Genomic DNA, 15,379 nt, shown 5'->3' on the forward strand with positions numbered 1-15,379 from the left:
TTATTGCTACGCAGTGTTAATACCAAATCATTTCTTCTCAGATAGCTTTTAGTTTACACTCATTATACCTCTTTGTGACTATAACAACACATGTCAACCTTGAATATGCAACCTCACTTAGAATTTATAAGTGCACATTGTACAGCTGCTGTGAGAATTGTCCTAGTTGTATTTGCAGGCATTCTTCAAAGATGTTACTCAGATATTTTACTGAAATGGTTATGATTGCTACTGCTCAGACTGAAATTTCTGATCTATAAGGAGTAGTGACATTCAAATGGCATTCCAGTGTTCAGCTAATCCAACAGCACAGGCTCTTCCTCAGTCCCAAGGAGTGGGTGCAGTTAACAATAAGAAAACAAGTCACTTGATGAAGTGGCTTATGAAATTTTGAGTGTTATCAGACTGTGATCTGATTGATTGCTGGAAGAATCTTATCTGTACACAGACTTGATATATTTACAAAAAAAAAAACCAGAAAGATTTAAGTTTAGATATTTATTGGTCAAATGGGCAGCTTCTGCAAGTGGTTCCCGCAGATTAAACAAAAAGCAGTTGGAGGACTTCAGTCTCTCAATGTGGTGAAAAGAACTTACCTATGCAGGCAGAGAGGAGCAAACTAACTTCTCCAGCTGTGCAAGGGGAAAGAAACCCCAGAAGCTAGTTTTTAAAGAGTTTTAATAATTTAAACAGCTGTCTTTACACCAGGAATCCACCAGGAATCCATTAAAGGGACACTGTTTTCCTAGTGCCTGGCACAAAAACAAAGCACTTTTGTTTGCAGGAGGAAGTGCTCACGGAGGTGTTAAGAGCATTTTTATTTTTTTATTTCCTGCATTTTTTGTCCATTTTTCTCAGTTCATAATGCTGTGCAAGACCCAAAACCTTATCCTCACAGCTCAGTGACAAATACCACAGAAATTAAAATTAACATTTGAAATGTTCTATAAAACTGGAATAGATTAGCTCGTTCATAGGAGGTTAATGGAGATGAATGACAAAAGCCAAGGATCTGGCTGATGAATATTCTTCTATTTCCTTTTAATCTTGTATGGAAAACCTCTAACAATAGATGGCCAAGGATATCAATGGTAATGGAAAAACTGAAATAATCACAGAAGCACAGAATGGCTTAGGCTGAAAGCAACCTTAAAGATTACCTAATTTCAAACCTCCTATTATGGGCAGGGCTGCAACCCACCCAATCTGGCTGCCTAGGCCTCCATCCAACCTGGCAACCTGGCCTTGAAGTGCTCACCTTCCAGGGATGGGGTACCCACAGCTTCTCTGGGCAGCCTGTGCCAGTGCCTCACCACTCCCTGAGTAAATAATTTCCACCTGACATCTCACCTAAGTCTCCCCTCTTACTTTAAATGTGTTTCTAGATAAAAACACCGCAATCTGAAAATATGCCACATAATGTAAAAGTGGCAAAGGCAAGCATTCAGAAGTTAGGAAGAGATAGTATTAAGTCTATTAATGAAAGCAAAATTCATTTTCTTTCAGTGTTCAAATTACAACTCCACTAGGTGTTGAGAACTTCCACCTCCTCCCAAGCATTACAAACTAGGGACAGCTGGGAACTGAGTAACTGCATTGGGCTCCAGATCTCTGAAGACCTGTCTTACCATGTGAACTGGGAAAAAGAATGAACAGCTGTGTTAGAAGACAGGAATATTTACTGTAGAAAGCAAGGTAAAGTAATGATAGAAAGTTTGCAATTAACATAAAACAAGTTGGCATTAACTTAACAGAGGACCCAGCACACCCTTCCTATCTGTCTCTGCAGAGATATAGCTGCTCTCCTAGGTTTGTCCTGCTCATGGTCTTCTCACCTTTCTTTCACTTCTTCCTCAACATTTTTTTCTTTCAACAATCTACAAGTGACTCATCAGGACTTTGCTAACCAGCCCTCCCCAGTAATTCATGCTATCCACCTTTCTTTCAATACTCTGTTAACTTGCTAATTTCCCCCTTCTGTAAAGATGTACTGCTACTGTGGAGGACTATGGTGGACACATTCTGGTCATGGGCTCCTTTCCTTGTTCTTAGAATAGATGATGCAGTCTGTTGCCTGCTTAGAGTAACAAGTCACACCACCTGAGAAATCTGAGAGGTTCTTCCACAAGGAGAGAGTGTTAAACTCTTAAAATGAATGGCAGATGAGCAGTGTATTGTAAATGGACGTGGCCATTTTTTATTTTGTTACAATAGCTTTAGAAATGATTGCACAAAGTACTATGAAAAGTGGAAGAATTCTCTGGCTGTGGAGATTGGATAATCTAAATGGAAAATCAGTGAGAGAACTGTAAAGGTTAGAAGAAACAAAGTAACTTGCTTCATTTGTCAGTGACAGTAGTCGTAGTTTCTTCATTACATAATGGTAACTTAAGCACACAGCTGTGCTGTCTTCACTTTTTTTGCTTGTGTTTTAAAGGATTTGGAAGAGGTGCACTGACAGGCAAGGGAGAGCTCAGCTGTCACTCTGCTCACCTGAACCAAAGGGAATAAAAGATCTGTGAAAAAGAAATGAAACTAGTACCCTGGCAACAATGGCTTCTGTGCACATGAAATTGAACTAATGATATTACTCATTCACATTGTGGTTTCCAAGCGCAACAGGTCTTCTTAAGTACACAGCTTGCTTGACGTCTGAGCAGCCAGCCTACGCCCCAGGTGAGCTCAACACCTTCTTACTCATTCCCCTGGGTTTTAGTGATGTAATTTTTCTTTCCTCTTCTGCATGGTGCTGAGGATGCCTTTCTGGACAACAGCATCCCTGATGGCTTATTATCTATTCAGCATCTCTTTTCTGATATGTTACTGAGCTTTTACCTTGTCTGCATACCTTTTCTTCATTTCATAGATCATTTATTCCATGAGATACTAATAACAGCCTGGAGAAGAGAGGGCTCCAAGGAGACCTTATAGTGACCTCCCAGTACATTAAGGGCCTACAGAAAAGCTGGAGAGGGGCTTTTTATAAGTGCGGGTAGCAACAGGACAAGGGGAAATTGTTTTAAACTGCAAGAGGATAGATTAGGACTAGATAATAGGAAGAAATTCTGCACTGTAAGGGTGGAGAAACACTGGAACAGCACCGTAACAGGTTTCCCAGTAAGGCTGTGGATGCTCCCTCCTTGAAGGCATTCGAGGCAAGGCTGGATGGGTCTTTAAGCAACCTGGTCTAGAGGGAGGTATCCCTGCCTATAGCAGTATAGCAGGGGGTTGGAACTAGATGGTCTTAAAGGTTCCTCCCAAACCATTTTATGATTCTACAACTCACATGAGCAAAATTTGATCTTCTGAATCACTGGTGGTGACTTAAAGTTTATTTCTCTGTTTTTCTCCACAAGGTTTAGCACAATTATTTCTTATGCCCTAGTATTGCACATAGTCCTCCTTTTCCACATTTTTTTTTTTTTTTTTTTTTTCCCCAAAGCACTTTCTGGTTTTCATTTGCAACTCCTGTCTATTTCAGAACCTGCTGTTGAATAAATCTTGGTGTATTTTTCCTTCTATTGTGAGTCTATCTCAGTGCTGCCTGATGAACCATTTCAGCATCTGCTTCACAAAAAGCTGCTCAGATATGAGTGTGCTCATTAGTGCTGTCCCTAGCTCAACCCCTGGCAGACTATCAGTTTGTAGACTCTATGCATGGACCAGGAGATAAAGTTGACTCCTTTCTAAAACGCTGACTAAGTTTAGAAGCTCTGCTGAGCTTCTGCATATGAAGTTAAGCTTATTATCACCTGTCTCCTTGTCTGCAGTATTCTTCTGACTGATGGAAGTTACCTGGTATCCATGCTAAGAAGACAAACAGCACTCCAACAATTCTGGTTTTAGTTCATGGCTTTTCTTCACCATTTCCATCTCTACTGCTCATACATAGTAGGAAACCAACCTACAAGCTGCAAAAAGTCTTATATAGACTAACTCCTGAAAGTGCCTGATTTGCAAATAAAAGCACAATATAGATAGTTGTGGGCTACAAAGTGAGAAGCAGAGGTTACTTAGGTTACATATTTGTAGCATGAAAATTTCTGGAGGAAGCTTTTATGGTTTCATACACACTCTTCTTATCTCATAGCACATCTAGATGCTGCAGGAGCACCCGGCAGCCTTATTCCCTGCCTTTCATTCCTTCTCTTCTTCACACATTCCACATGGTAGACAATTTCAGAGCTCCTCTTCAATACAGAAAAATTGTCAAGTGCAATTCTGTATGCTCAGGGACAGAGAATCAGTGTTTTAGTTCTACATATAGTCATTTTTTAACAATGTATTTTTTACTGCTCAAGTGAACTTCAATTTTAAATCCTTCCTTACAAATAGAAAGCAAATGCAAAGCAACTTGTACTTGGTTTAAATTAATTGCCATTCTGCAATGATATTTAAGGGCCAGTCAGAGCAGAATGTTGATGAATCTTACGCAGTGAGGCTTTGCTTTGGGAGAGGCTGTAAGCCACTCATTCTATTTATTATTTGCACGTCATAACCTTTCATTGTATGCACATCTATGCATGCTCGTTTAGTATGATGAATATATTGCATGTGCTGAAGGAGACTGTCCTGGTTTTATTACTCCTGGTAGCTGCAAGAATGTTTGTTTCTTCTCTTCTAGTTTCAAATTCCCAAAGAGAACTTGAAATAAGCCAGGCTTTGTTTCTTCTCATCACTGTGGCATACATCAGTAAAGGAGAATAGTGTGTCCATATCTTTAACAACTACATCTCATCCAAACTTGACTATATGTTTGGACATTCAGTACTGATGCTGACTGTCTGTAAAATCATTGCAAAGAACCGCCGTTTTTTATATTTTTGATGCTCTTTCTGCTTTATGAACATGATGAGCAAAATTCTCATTTTATTTACATTCTTCTGTGTTATAGACAAAGGTACTCAGGTACCCCGCCTTACAGATAAGAAGCCTGGAAATCAGATTCAATGCACTGTGAAACTAAACACAGATAGTGTGGTATTAAAGTGGCTTAATGAAGTCAAGATGCTGAAGAATTACTCCGAGATTCTGATCATCATCCTAGTATCTGTCCATCACGGGTTCTTTTTGAAACTTGTGTCGCTGCACAAAGGATCTCTTCAAATTTGAGGTGAATGTACGAAGTGCTTGGATTCCATGTAGGAAGGGAAGAACATAAATCCTTAGGAATGGAAGTCTGACTGCCATCTCATTGCTAACCTTGCTGGGCTCTTTCAGGAAACAGCAGCCAATAGTGTGAAGGGCTATACACAGCTGATACACAGCTGTGGATTTGCTTCACCACTCTGTTTTTTCTTTGGTGATGCAGAGGGGAACAATCACTTCCCTTGCTCTTGCTGGACACCCCTCTTGTGATGCATCCCAGGACCTTGTTGGTCTTCCAGTCTGCAAGTGTGCACTGCCTGCTTGTGTCTAGTTTTTCATCCACCACTTTTTCTCATGCACCTCAGCTGCATTCTCCACAGGTGCCCTCGCTCCTCTGCCTGTTAGCTGCAGATGGCATACAATCTCCTCATCAGTTCTAAGCTGTTTGCATTCATTCCCTTGTCCTACCAAAAAGACTTCCAATCTCCTCTTTCCAGCTCAACCCTTACTACTTGCAGCATTGCTATTTGTACTCCAGAACTCACTGTCTATTGCAGCATAAATCCCTCCATGCAAAAGTATCTCATACTTTCTGACCTTTCATAGAAAAAAGATTCTTGGATGTAAGCTTGCCATGAACTCCTAGAAGCAGTCTCTTGTCCCCTCAAGCACTGTTTCTGGTTGCAGAAGCCTGTTCTGTCCTTCAGAAAGAGAAACGCGGGGAGGAATATAATATAGGTATAAGAGAACAGTAAATACTGGAAAAGGAATTGGAGAAGTAGAAATACTGTTGTGTACCATAAAGATACATATTCCCTCTCTGATTTCAACAGTTCCCAGCCACAGCTTACTGTAGTTTGAGGAACTACTCAAAACCTGTTAACTCTATTTTTTTTTTTTTTTCATACCAGTGGTAAGTAAATATTTAAGTAGCTTATTAATAACATCACACATAAAAGTCCTTGAAATTTCCCATCAAATAAAAAAGGAGGATACCTGTATTTTTATTATGTGTTTCTTAGGGCATCCCTTACCCATTCCATCCTATGATGATGTTGCACTAATTATTAATCAATATATTCAAATTGTTGTATTTCAATCAGTATGCCCAGTGCTTATGATAAAGGTGAGTGCTTTAAACAACCTGCACAACTCTCCCAATCCATTTGTTGATGGGATAGTAGTTGAACTGCATTTGAAACCACTTGCAACTCATGTGAGATTCTTAGCAAGCAAAAGCTGAATACTCCTGCCTGTGTCTGAGCATGAATGATGCAATTCACAGTAAGAATCTTGATGTTGAAAAATACGTTATCAGAATATACATGAAAATATATTAGCTCTTGCATCCAGTTTGAACACAGTCATATCAACTTTGAGGGAATCTTTTGGGACTCTTCTACAGAAGAAAATGTATTAGGTTACCACCAGACGCACCTTAACTGAGAAGCCTGTGGTGGTCTCAACCACAGTGCATGCAGTACAAATACACTGGATAATCCAGTGGGTTTTTCTACTTTGTGCTTTTTTTGCTCTGAACAGAAGCAACATCATGTACACAACAAGACAGGCACAACAGGGCTTCGGGAAAGAGTTTCCAGTTTGATAATTCATGAAAGAATTGAAAGAGCTCATTCTGTACATCAGAGACTTTTCCCAGGAAGACACTTGGTTATAGAACTATTTGCTAGAATATCTGTGGATCAAAACCATATAAAATACTGAATGGAGTGGAATATTCAATATATTTCAAAACTAAAGACAATACAATGGAGTGTCAAGAAACTTTCATGGTTGTTCTTTGGGTGTATCTGCTAATCAGTCACTAATTTAACTAATATTTGCTTGTAGAGACAAAAGAATGTAAGAACATTTATACAGGTGAATCAGCCAGTTTTGAACTAAAATTCATCTTAAGAATCATTTTCCTCAGACCTTTTTTCATTCAATGGATTCTGTGTTGAGATATGGGAAAGCTGTTCCTGCAGGCTGAGGCAGGAACATGTTCTTCATTGATTCAGCAAAGAATATTTTGGGAAAAGAACTGGGTTTAGGCATCTTTTCTGTGTTTCAGAGATCCACATGATTAAAATGATGACAAATATCTGTAAAAATTAGTACCTCTCTTAAATGATGACAGTCTGCTAAAATGCAAGAATTTACATTTGTAATTGCTGTGATTGATCTTATTTATCCTCTACACTTCAATTTGCTAAAAATTGGAACTATACAGAACATTACTCATGTCTCACATGAAGAGACTTTCATGGGAGCTTACACATTTTATTAATGCTTTAATTATGTATACTTTGCTAATGATCATATCCTTTTATAGACTGGCATACTAAATAGGCAAAACAATTCCTATCCTAAGTCCTGTGCAGACTCCATGAACCTGAATGACTGCATATCTACTGATATGAACTCCTGAACTATTAGTTATACATTAGCTAGGGCACAACTGACCAGTTTTGATCTGTTCCTGTACCCTTCAAGTGAAAGATTTACCTTATAGCACTGTCAAATGTGATTAAAACATTTTTCCAGGCTAAGACCATCTTTCCACTTGCTACAACTTTGTCAACCTTTTTTTAGTTGACATTTTACAGACTTATGGATACAGACTTGCATCAAATGTTTCAAACAGGAAGATGAAAATACTGCAGTTGTTCACAATGAGTCAAGAGAACAAATTGCTTGACGTATTGTTTAACATGCCAAGGTGTTGCTGCATACGGGAATTTGGGAAGATCTTGCTTTTGTTTAAAAAGGATATTTTGACAACTACATTTGCAAAGCAAAGAACTACCTCATTGGAATTTATCAGAATTCAAGTTGTTCATGTAACTTCTGTTGTCATCCCAGGTGCTATTTTTTCAACTCAAGGAGATCTTGATATTTCTATTGTGTGGTAAAGCATTTACTGAATGCCAAATCAAACTCTTAACCTTTCTATAACTCTGTAGAAAAGTAAACTGGATACTAGGAAAGCTTCCTGATAAATACCTGAGACCATCTTTGTTTGGTTTTCTAATATGTTGGATCTTTTTCTTTCTTCCCAGAACTAATGTAAGGACCACAGCTAAGTGGTTGCTGGTTTTAATCAACGTGAGAACTACTTTCACCCTCTTAATTTACCATAAGAATAACCACAGTAGGTGAGAGGAAATGTTCATCCAAACGAATGCCAAATCCATGGCAGTGGCCAACAGTGGATATCAAGGAAAGAAGTGAACAATCACAGAGTGATTAATTCTGGCGAATGCCCCCCTATACTCAAAAACTGCGTGAGTGAGAGGATCCTAATGCAATGCCTTTGGGTCGACCATCCATATGGCTTTTTCTTTTGTTGTTGTTTGTTTGCTTGCTTTGTTACTACTTTTATGTTAAAAGGGGATATACATCACAGTTACAGTCAATATGAAAACTAAGAAGATTATAAATCTGAGTTAGAAGACGTTGAAGACTAACCCATTTCATTCTCTCCTGGGCATTTTGTAGTAGATAACGGTAGCCAGCAGATGAACTTCATCTTCACTGTTCCTTATTTCTGCCTTTTGCTGCCTCCACCATCAGCCCTGGGCTACAAGAGTCATCACTTCTTACAGAATGCAATGGGAGATGAAAACTGGAGCACTGATAGGAAGAGAGGGAAGAGGAAGAAGTAGGACCAGGAGAAACATAAAGGGAGAATGCCTAGGACGAATGAGTGAGAAGACAGAATGCAGAACTTTGCTAGAGATAAATGGGTATGTACACATAAGTGAGAAAGATGAGAATGACCATGGGAAGGTGAAAAAATGAATGGGATAATATAGCTGATTGTACCTCTAAATAAATTAAACACAACTAAACATACTGACTGGCCATTGTAATGGAAAGAGTTAAACATCTTGGTATTCTGCACTGTTCTGGGCAAGCCATGGAAAGGACGTCATGCTATTGAATTTTATTTGTCTTGGAGGTGGTGTGCGGACATCCTTGTGTCTCAGCATCTCCTTTAAATGACATTGCTTTCTGGAGTTTACGAAAAGTTTCTATCTCTAGCCAGCTCTAATCTCTCAGCTGTTTGACAACCACTGTATGAACACTGGAACTAGTGTCCTAAAACTAGCAGAGCAAGCATTGCTCTGCTACAGAAATAACTAGCAAAATGTCAGTTTCAGGTATTTGGCTGTTTTCTTTAAGCTTCATAAATAGCATATGTAACCTTAGATGCCTATTACTGTTTTTCCTCTCCTCTCTTCCGTGTCTTTATATTACATTTTATCTCCAAGAATTCTCAAGTTTTGTGTTTGGACAGCACAGCAGAGCATAATTGTATGCCATTCTACAAGTACCACCATGGCTTAGTAAATACATAGATAAATAATAATAGGACAAAGAAGAGAGATGTAATCAAAACTCTAATGCAGTTTGGCAAAGCATGTGTGGCAGCATTTCAAAGAGCTGACACAGAGCGTAGTGCCTACCACAGGAAAATCCTGATCTGTGTGAGTAGAATTCTTAGCTGTTAGGGTAACACTAATGCCAAAGCAAGCATTTAGTTTATTCTGAAATGCATACGTTCCCACACTATCTTTTTTAATAAGTATGTGGAATGGAATTAAGTGTAATCAGACATTACAGATGCAAGTAATCCCAGGAGCTATTGGTGAGTTTAGAGTTCAACAAACTCTCAAGAAGTTTGCTGGGCTGGCAGTTAAGAATCAATAATCCACAGCCTCCAAGTGTGGATGTTCTTAATGAAACAGAATTGGAAAATAGAAAAAGGTATCACCCAGTGGAGGGTAAGAAAAAAGGGAAAAAAGAAGAAGAGAGAAAGGAGTAGACTCATTCTTCCCTTGCTATTCACTCCCTTCTACTCAAAGTATTACAAGATTTTTACAGAAATATTTCAACCCAAAGTCCTAGTTTTTGTACTGTATTCCCATACCCTTAAATAGCTACCAAACTGAATGCCTTGGTTGCTTATATTGCGACCCATTTCATTACAGGGTACATTTTTGATGAAGATTTACTTTAGCTACTAGCGATTGTTTTACAAGGCTCTGATCTGTCAGCATGTGCATTGTGCTCAGGCTGAGCCAAGACCACACCTCAAGGACATTTTTAGGTGCAAAGGCTGAAGGTAACACAAGTCATCCACAATGGCAGCCTCTGTCTAACTGTTTGCTCGGTATGGATTCAGTTTGTGTGACGCCTGATAAATATCTAAGCCTTTGTCAAAATGAATAGGTCTGTTAACAGGGCGAAAATGACGATGACTCTCAACCTTTGCAGAGCTCAAGGACAAAGCAGCTTTTCCAGTTAGAAAGAGCATGATATCTGCTAACAGCAGCTAGTGATGTCATAAGCGTGGGTAGACATGGAGGATCCTGAAGAAATATAACGTCAAACAAGTTTCAGTGAAATAAGCAATCACCATTGCCCCAGTTCCTGCAGTGTTAGTATCAGAGGGACTAATCCTTTCTGCTAGAAACAATCCCTCAAGAGACAGGAGCATTGCCAGAAAGCGTTTACAGGTAAAATGCTGAATGCTCACTTACAATTTGTCTACATTGTTGTTGCATATGTGTGTTATGTGCAATGCAGTGATGTGTAAATGTATGCTTTACTGGAAACTAAAAAATACCACTGCAACAGTACAGCTAGTGAGAATGACTCCAACAAGTTCCCTTTTACATTTATTAGCCTATTTATTTTACAGCAACAGTGCAAATAGCTTAGAGTGTCTCTAGTGGCATAGAAGCAGCAAAACTTCATTTATTTATAACAACACATTGCTAAAATATCACAGAATTTTTCTTCAAGTGTCAACGATACAAGTGTTTGTGCACTGAAATATTTGCCTATTTTTTTCTAATTTGAACCATCTAAATTTATAACACATTATTTCCACTTACAAATCTTATGTTATGCTACCTATAACCTTAAAAGACCACACAGATTTCAGAGAAGGAAGAACAGCTCCAGAGTGATTATAGAAAGTAGGAGCAAAGAAACTGGTCAATTTAGGAACAACAAATGCACTCCTTCCGTGTAGATCCTTTCCCCTTTTGGCATTCTTACTCACTAAGCACATGAAGTATTCTTAATGTGAGAGTTCACATACGTACAGCTCAGAGCAGACTGCCTAACACAGCTGAAATATCTGAGTCACATCCCAGATTACAAACAAATTTTTAGGAGGATGGAGCAAAATAATCTGCAGCATCACATAAAACACTCCTTTTGCTACTGTATGGTATGGAAGTTTAACTTTGACAAGATACACCTACTATATAACAGCTGATTGATTTATAAATCACATGTGCTGCTGTGAAACTTCGTACGTGGATGTGAAAGCAGCCAGCAGTTTTTATAGGGGACCAGAAGCATGGTTTCGGATTCTTCAGAAAAGTGAAAGCATATGGTTTTATTTTAAAATACATTTTTAAAGATAACATGCTTAAAATATCTATTTAGAAACTCTAAGAGAACACAGATATGTCATTAAAAAGAATGAAACAGTCAGTTGCCATATCATGTAACATATGGAATGCAATATAATCACCCATTGAAATATGCATAAAGCTGCATGACGCAATGGATATTTGGAATAAAACGAAGAACAAATAACAGGAAAATCATAGCCTCAAGAAACATAAGAAAGGACAGAATTGCTGTTTTACTGAGATGCCAAATGTTCCGCTGATTCCTTGCAAGGTACCCAGTGACCTTGATGGCCACCGATTTTGCAGTCAGAATGCCTGAGTTGATTTGTACGAGACAAGATTCTCAGCAGTGCTAAAACACAGCTTAGCATACCTTATGGAGAGGAACAAGGCCCTCAGCCTTCCCTGTGCTGCACTGAATTGGAGCAGAAATGGGCACCAGAGGCACTGGACACCTGTGAAGGCACACAGCTGCCTGTACAAGGTAGCATTAGTGCAGATTTGCCACCAGTGCTTCTTTACCCATTATATTTAACCTCCCTTGTAGGTCTGAGGTTGCAAGTAATCCTGTGAGTTTCTGGTACATCATGCTGTTGTGAGAAGGCTGTGCTCTTGTTTGTGGTGCCTGCTTGAATGAGGGGATGGGTTTCACCCCAAATTCCTGTTAAAAAGAAAAAAAAAAAAAAAAAAAGAAAAAAAAAAAAAGAAAGAAAAAAAAAAGGGGATGGGAGGTGGAGAGGAAGAACCACGGAAAGAAAGGGATAATAAAAAAAGGCCAAGGTTCTGCAGAAACAAGGCAGACAACACACAGATCCTCTCAACGAGGTTTCCCAACAAGCAGGAGCACCTCTGCCGGCGCGTGCCTCGCTGCCTTGCTCCCGAGGACCGCCTGCTGACTCTCCGCCGCAGGAGCTGCAGGCACGAGGCCCGGCCGCAGCGCTGCCTGCCACCCTCCGTCCCAGAGACACGCGCTGAGACAGAGCGCGCCTACCCAGCTCACACCATGGCACCGTCGGTGGAGGGAACGTGCGGGTTGCGCAGTCGCTGGCAGGCATGGTGACAAGTTCCTTTTATGCACACACCGTGCCCGGGGTCCCAGCTAGGCTCGATGCCCGTGAGGGATCGGCGGGGTCCCGGGAAGATCCGCTCTCAGGCTCAGCGGCGCAAGACCCTTTTCCGCCGCTCGGCGGCGCTGTGTCCGTAAAATGGCGGACCACGCGGCTGCGGCCGGTAAGGATTCACGTGCTGTGTTTCTCGGTACTTGTTTGAGGACGCTCCCGGAGCTCAGCGGATTTCGGGATAAGCCTTGGGAATGGGACAGCCTCCTTTTGCAGACAGCCGTGGTCGTGTTTTGCATGCAGGAAGCTTTCTGGAGGTAGTGGATGTGGTTGTTCTGTCTCCTCCCTCCCAAATTGTTCTTCTGTTACGGGCCAGTGTGGCACATTCCAATACATTTGTTTCATGCCACCTTGTTTCCTCCTAACCCTGCAAAAAGAGGTGTTCAAGGAGCTGCACGGGGCTTGGTTCTTTGTTATTTAATGGCGGGTGGGACTAAGTTATGTGTGAGAAAAGTGTCTCTGTAGTTTCCTTTAAGTCTCAGAGATTGGTCATAGTGTGTATGTGCATTTTACTGTGAGGTAAATGGTCATCCTGCTGCTATGTCCACAGCAGTGCAATGCTGGCTGGGTTCTGAGGCACCTAAGGGCAGTCTGGATGGGGCTCTGAGCATTAGATCTGGTGTAGTGGTACCTATTCGTTATGGCAGAGTTGGACCAGATAGCCACTAAGGGTTCCTTCCAGCTCAAACCATTGTATGGTTCTCTGTGTCTCAGGCTACATTTGCTGGCTTTCTGGTTTACGATGGCTGTTTTGTATGAATTCCTGTTTCAGGTGTGCAGAAATGGCTCCACTGAGCCTGATGCAGAACAGTTTTTAAGTTCTGTGAATTTTGGCGGGAGTTCAGCAGAATTCAGCTGTTCTGCAGCATACATTGAACTGAAAAGAGGACAGATTAGAGTAGCTCACGTGGTCAACTGATCAACTGATGTCTTCCTTGTTGCAAGGTAAGTCTCTGACTGATGATTTAAATCTATTCTATGGTGCGGTTTTATTACAGGAAGGCTTGCAGTAATTTCATTATAAACAAAGATTTGGTTAACACCTTGCACAACAGAGTCTGTATATTTAATATGATTAGGCAGCCTGTCAGATCAGGTTATCCCATGCACGTTTTATCATATTCCCTCTGCTGCCTGGCTTCTTTTGGTGGGTCTCTGAGGGAGCAATGGAGTAGAAGTTTCCTCACTTTTCCAGGATGCGATTCAAGTGACTGTGATGATTTTAGTTTTCCAGAACTGTGGAAGGACTTCCTTGAGGGAGCTGGGCTTGTTCAGCCTGGAGAAAAGAAGGCTGTGGGGTGACCTAATTGTAGCCTTTCAGTACCTAAAGGGAGCCTATAAACAGGAGGGGAGTCAACTCTTTGAAAGAGGGTGGATAACAGCAGGACAAGGGGAAATGGTTTTAAGTTGAAAGAGGGAAGATTTAGGTCGAATTTGGGGAAGTTCTTTACTGTGAGAGAGGTGAGGTGCTGACACAGATTATCCAGAGAGGCTGTGGGTGCCCCATCCCTTGAGGTGTTCAAGGCCATGTTGGATGGGGCCCTTGGCAGCCTGCTCTGGTATTAAATGTGGAGATTGGTGGCCCTGCCTGTGCTGGGGGGGTTGGAGATTCATGATCCTTGAGGTCCCTTCCAACCTGGGCCATTCTGTGATTCTGTGTGTGATTCTTTGAAAGGCACATGTGAATCTGTGCTATCTGATGGCTTACTGAAGAGCATGTGCTTTGTGGTGGCACTCCTTTTTCCTCAAGCCCACTATTCCTTTCATAAAGATGGTGGCATAGATGAATTCTTCAGAGAAGAATATAATAAATGAATGGTAAGCTAACATGGTAAAAGGCTATACTTTGTTTATTACATAAAGCTGAATTTTGTGAAGTCTTTCTAAATGCTTATACTATACTGCAAATCTTGCTCAGAGGTACTTTTGTTCAGGATTTCTGTCTTGTGAGGTCAAAACAAAATTGCAGACTTCTCTGATATTTCTTATTAGCAATTGTTTTGCTTGTGTGTATGAAGCCTCTGATGCCTGCCACACAGGCAGGTTATAAAGAGTTTTAAGTCTTTTCGTAGCTGTGATATCGCTCACAAGCTGGCTGTCGTGTGCTTTAACACTCAAATAAATTATTTCAGATGGGACTCCAAGGTGGTAAATCTGAACAGATTCTTAATTTCATATATCATTTGTTATTACAAAGTGTAATTGAAAAGTTTTTCTTAGTGACTGGTAATTTACACTGCTGGGTTTTTAAGTGGTGCACAGAAAAGGGAGAAGAAAATAATCTGGTCATGCAGTAGTTAATCTACAAAAATCCTGAAGGGGGCAGGAAATGTGAAATATAAGTAAATTTTGTTATGTTGTTTAGAATGAATGCCCATAGACTAGTGAAATAATAAAGAGCAAAGTTTATCATAATGACTGGAAACCAAGGCAATAGTTGTTACCTTGCTTGCTTCAAAGTGCTTTCAAAGGAACCCTTTGAATGAGTACCCCTTTGCTTGCTCTTTGTAAATTGTGAGCATAGAGCCCTCTAGTGTTAGTGTTTGTATAATGCACGTTGATTGTCTGCAGTAATGTGAATCAGTGTGAGCTGCACAGTATTCTGACCTATGTCAATAAAGGGCTACCAAGTCAATCACCTAATTTTTTATTGACTTTAGTATTTATCTATTGTTTATTATGGTTATTAGTGGTTATTATTATGGTTTATTAGTGATTATTTATGAGAAAGCAACT

At 40.2% G+C, this 15,379-nt stretch overlaps 1 protein-coding gene across 1 annotated transcript in view; it reads right to left on the reverse strand.

The window, feature by feature from the left end:
• LOC140253313 (mucin-5AC-like) overlaps positions 1-12,580 on the reverse strand; it is a 53,580-nt gene extending 41,000 nt beyond the window's left edge. Inside the window, exon 1 of the mRNA XM_072338828.1 lies at positions 12,373-12,580. Coding sequence (XP_072194929.1) covers positions 12,373-12,580 — 208 coding nt within the window. The remainder of the gene's footprint in view (positions 1-12,372) is intronic.
• Positions 12,581-15,379: the final 2,799 nt, after the last annotated feature.

Source organism: Excalfactoria chinensis, chromosome 5 (genome assembly GCF_039878825.1).
Source record: "Excalfactoria chinensis isolate bCotChi1 chromosome 5, bCotChi1.hap2, whole genome shotgun sequence".
Taxonomy (NCBI): domain Eukaryota; kingdom Metazoa; phylum Chordata; class Aves; order Galliformes; family Phasianidae; genus Excalfactoria; species Excalfactoria chinensis.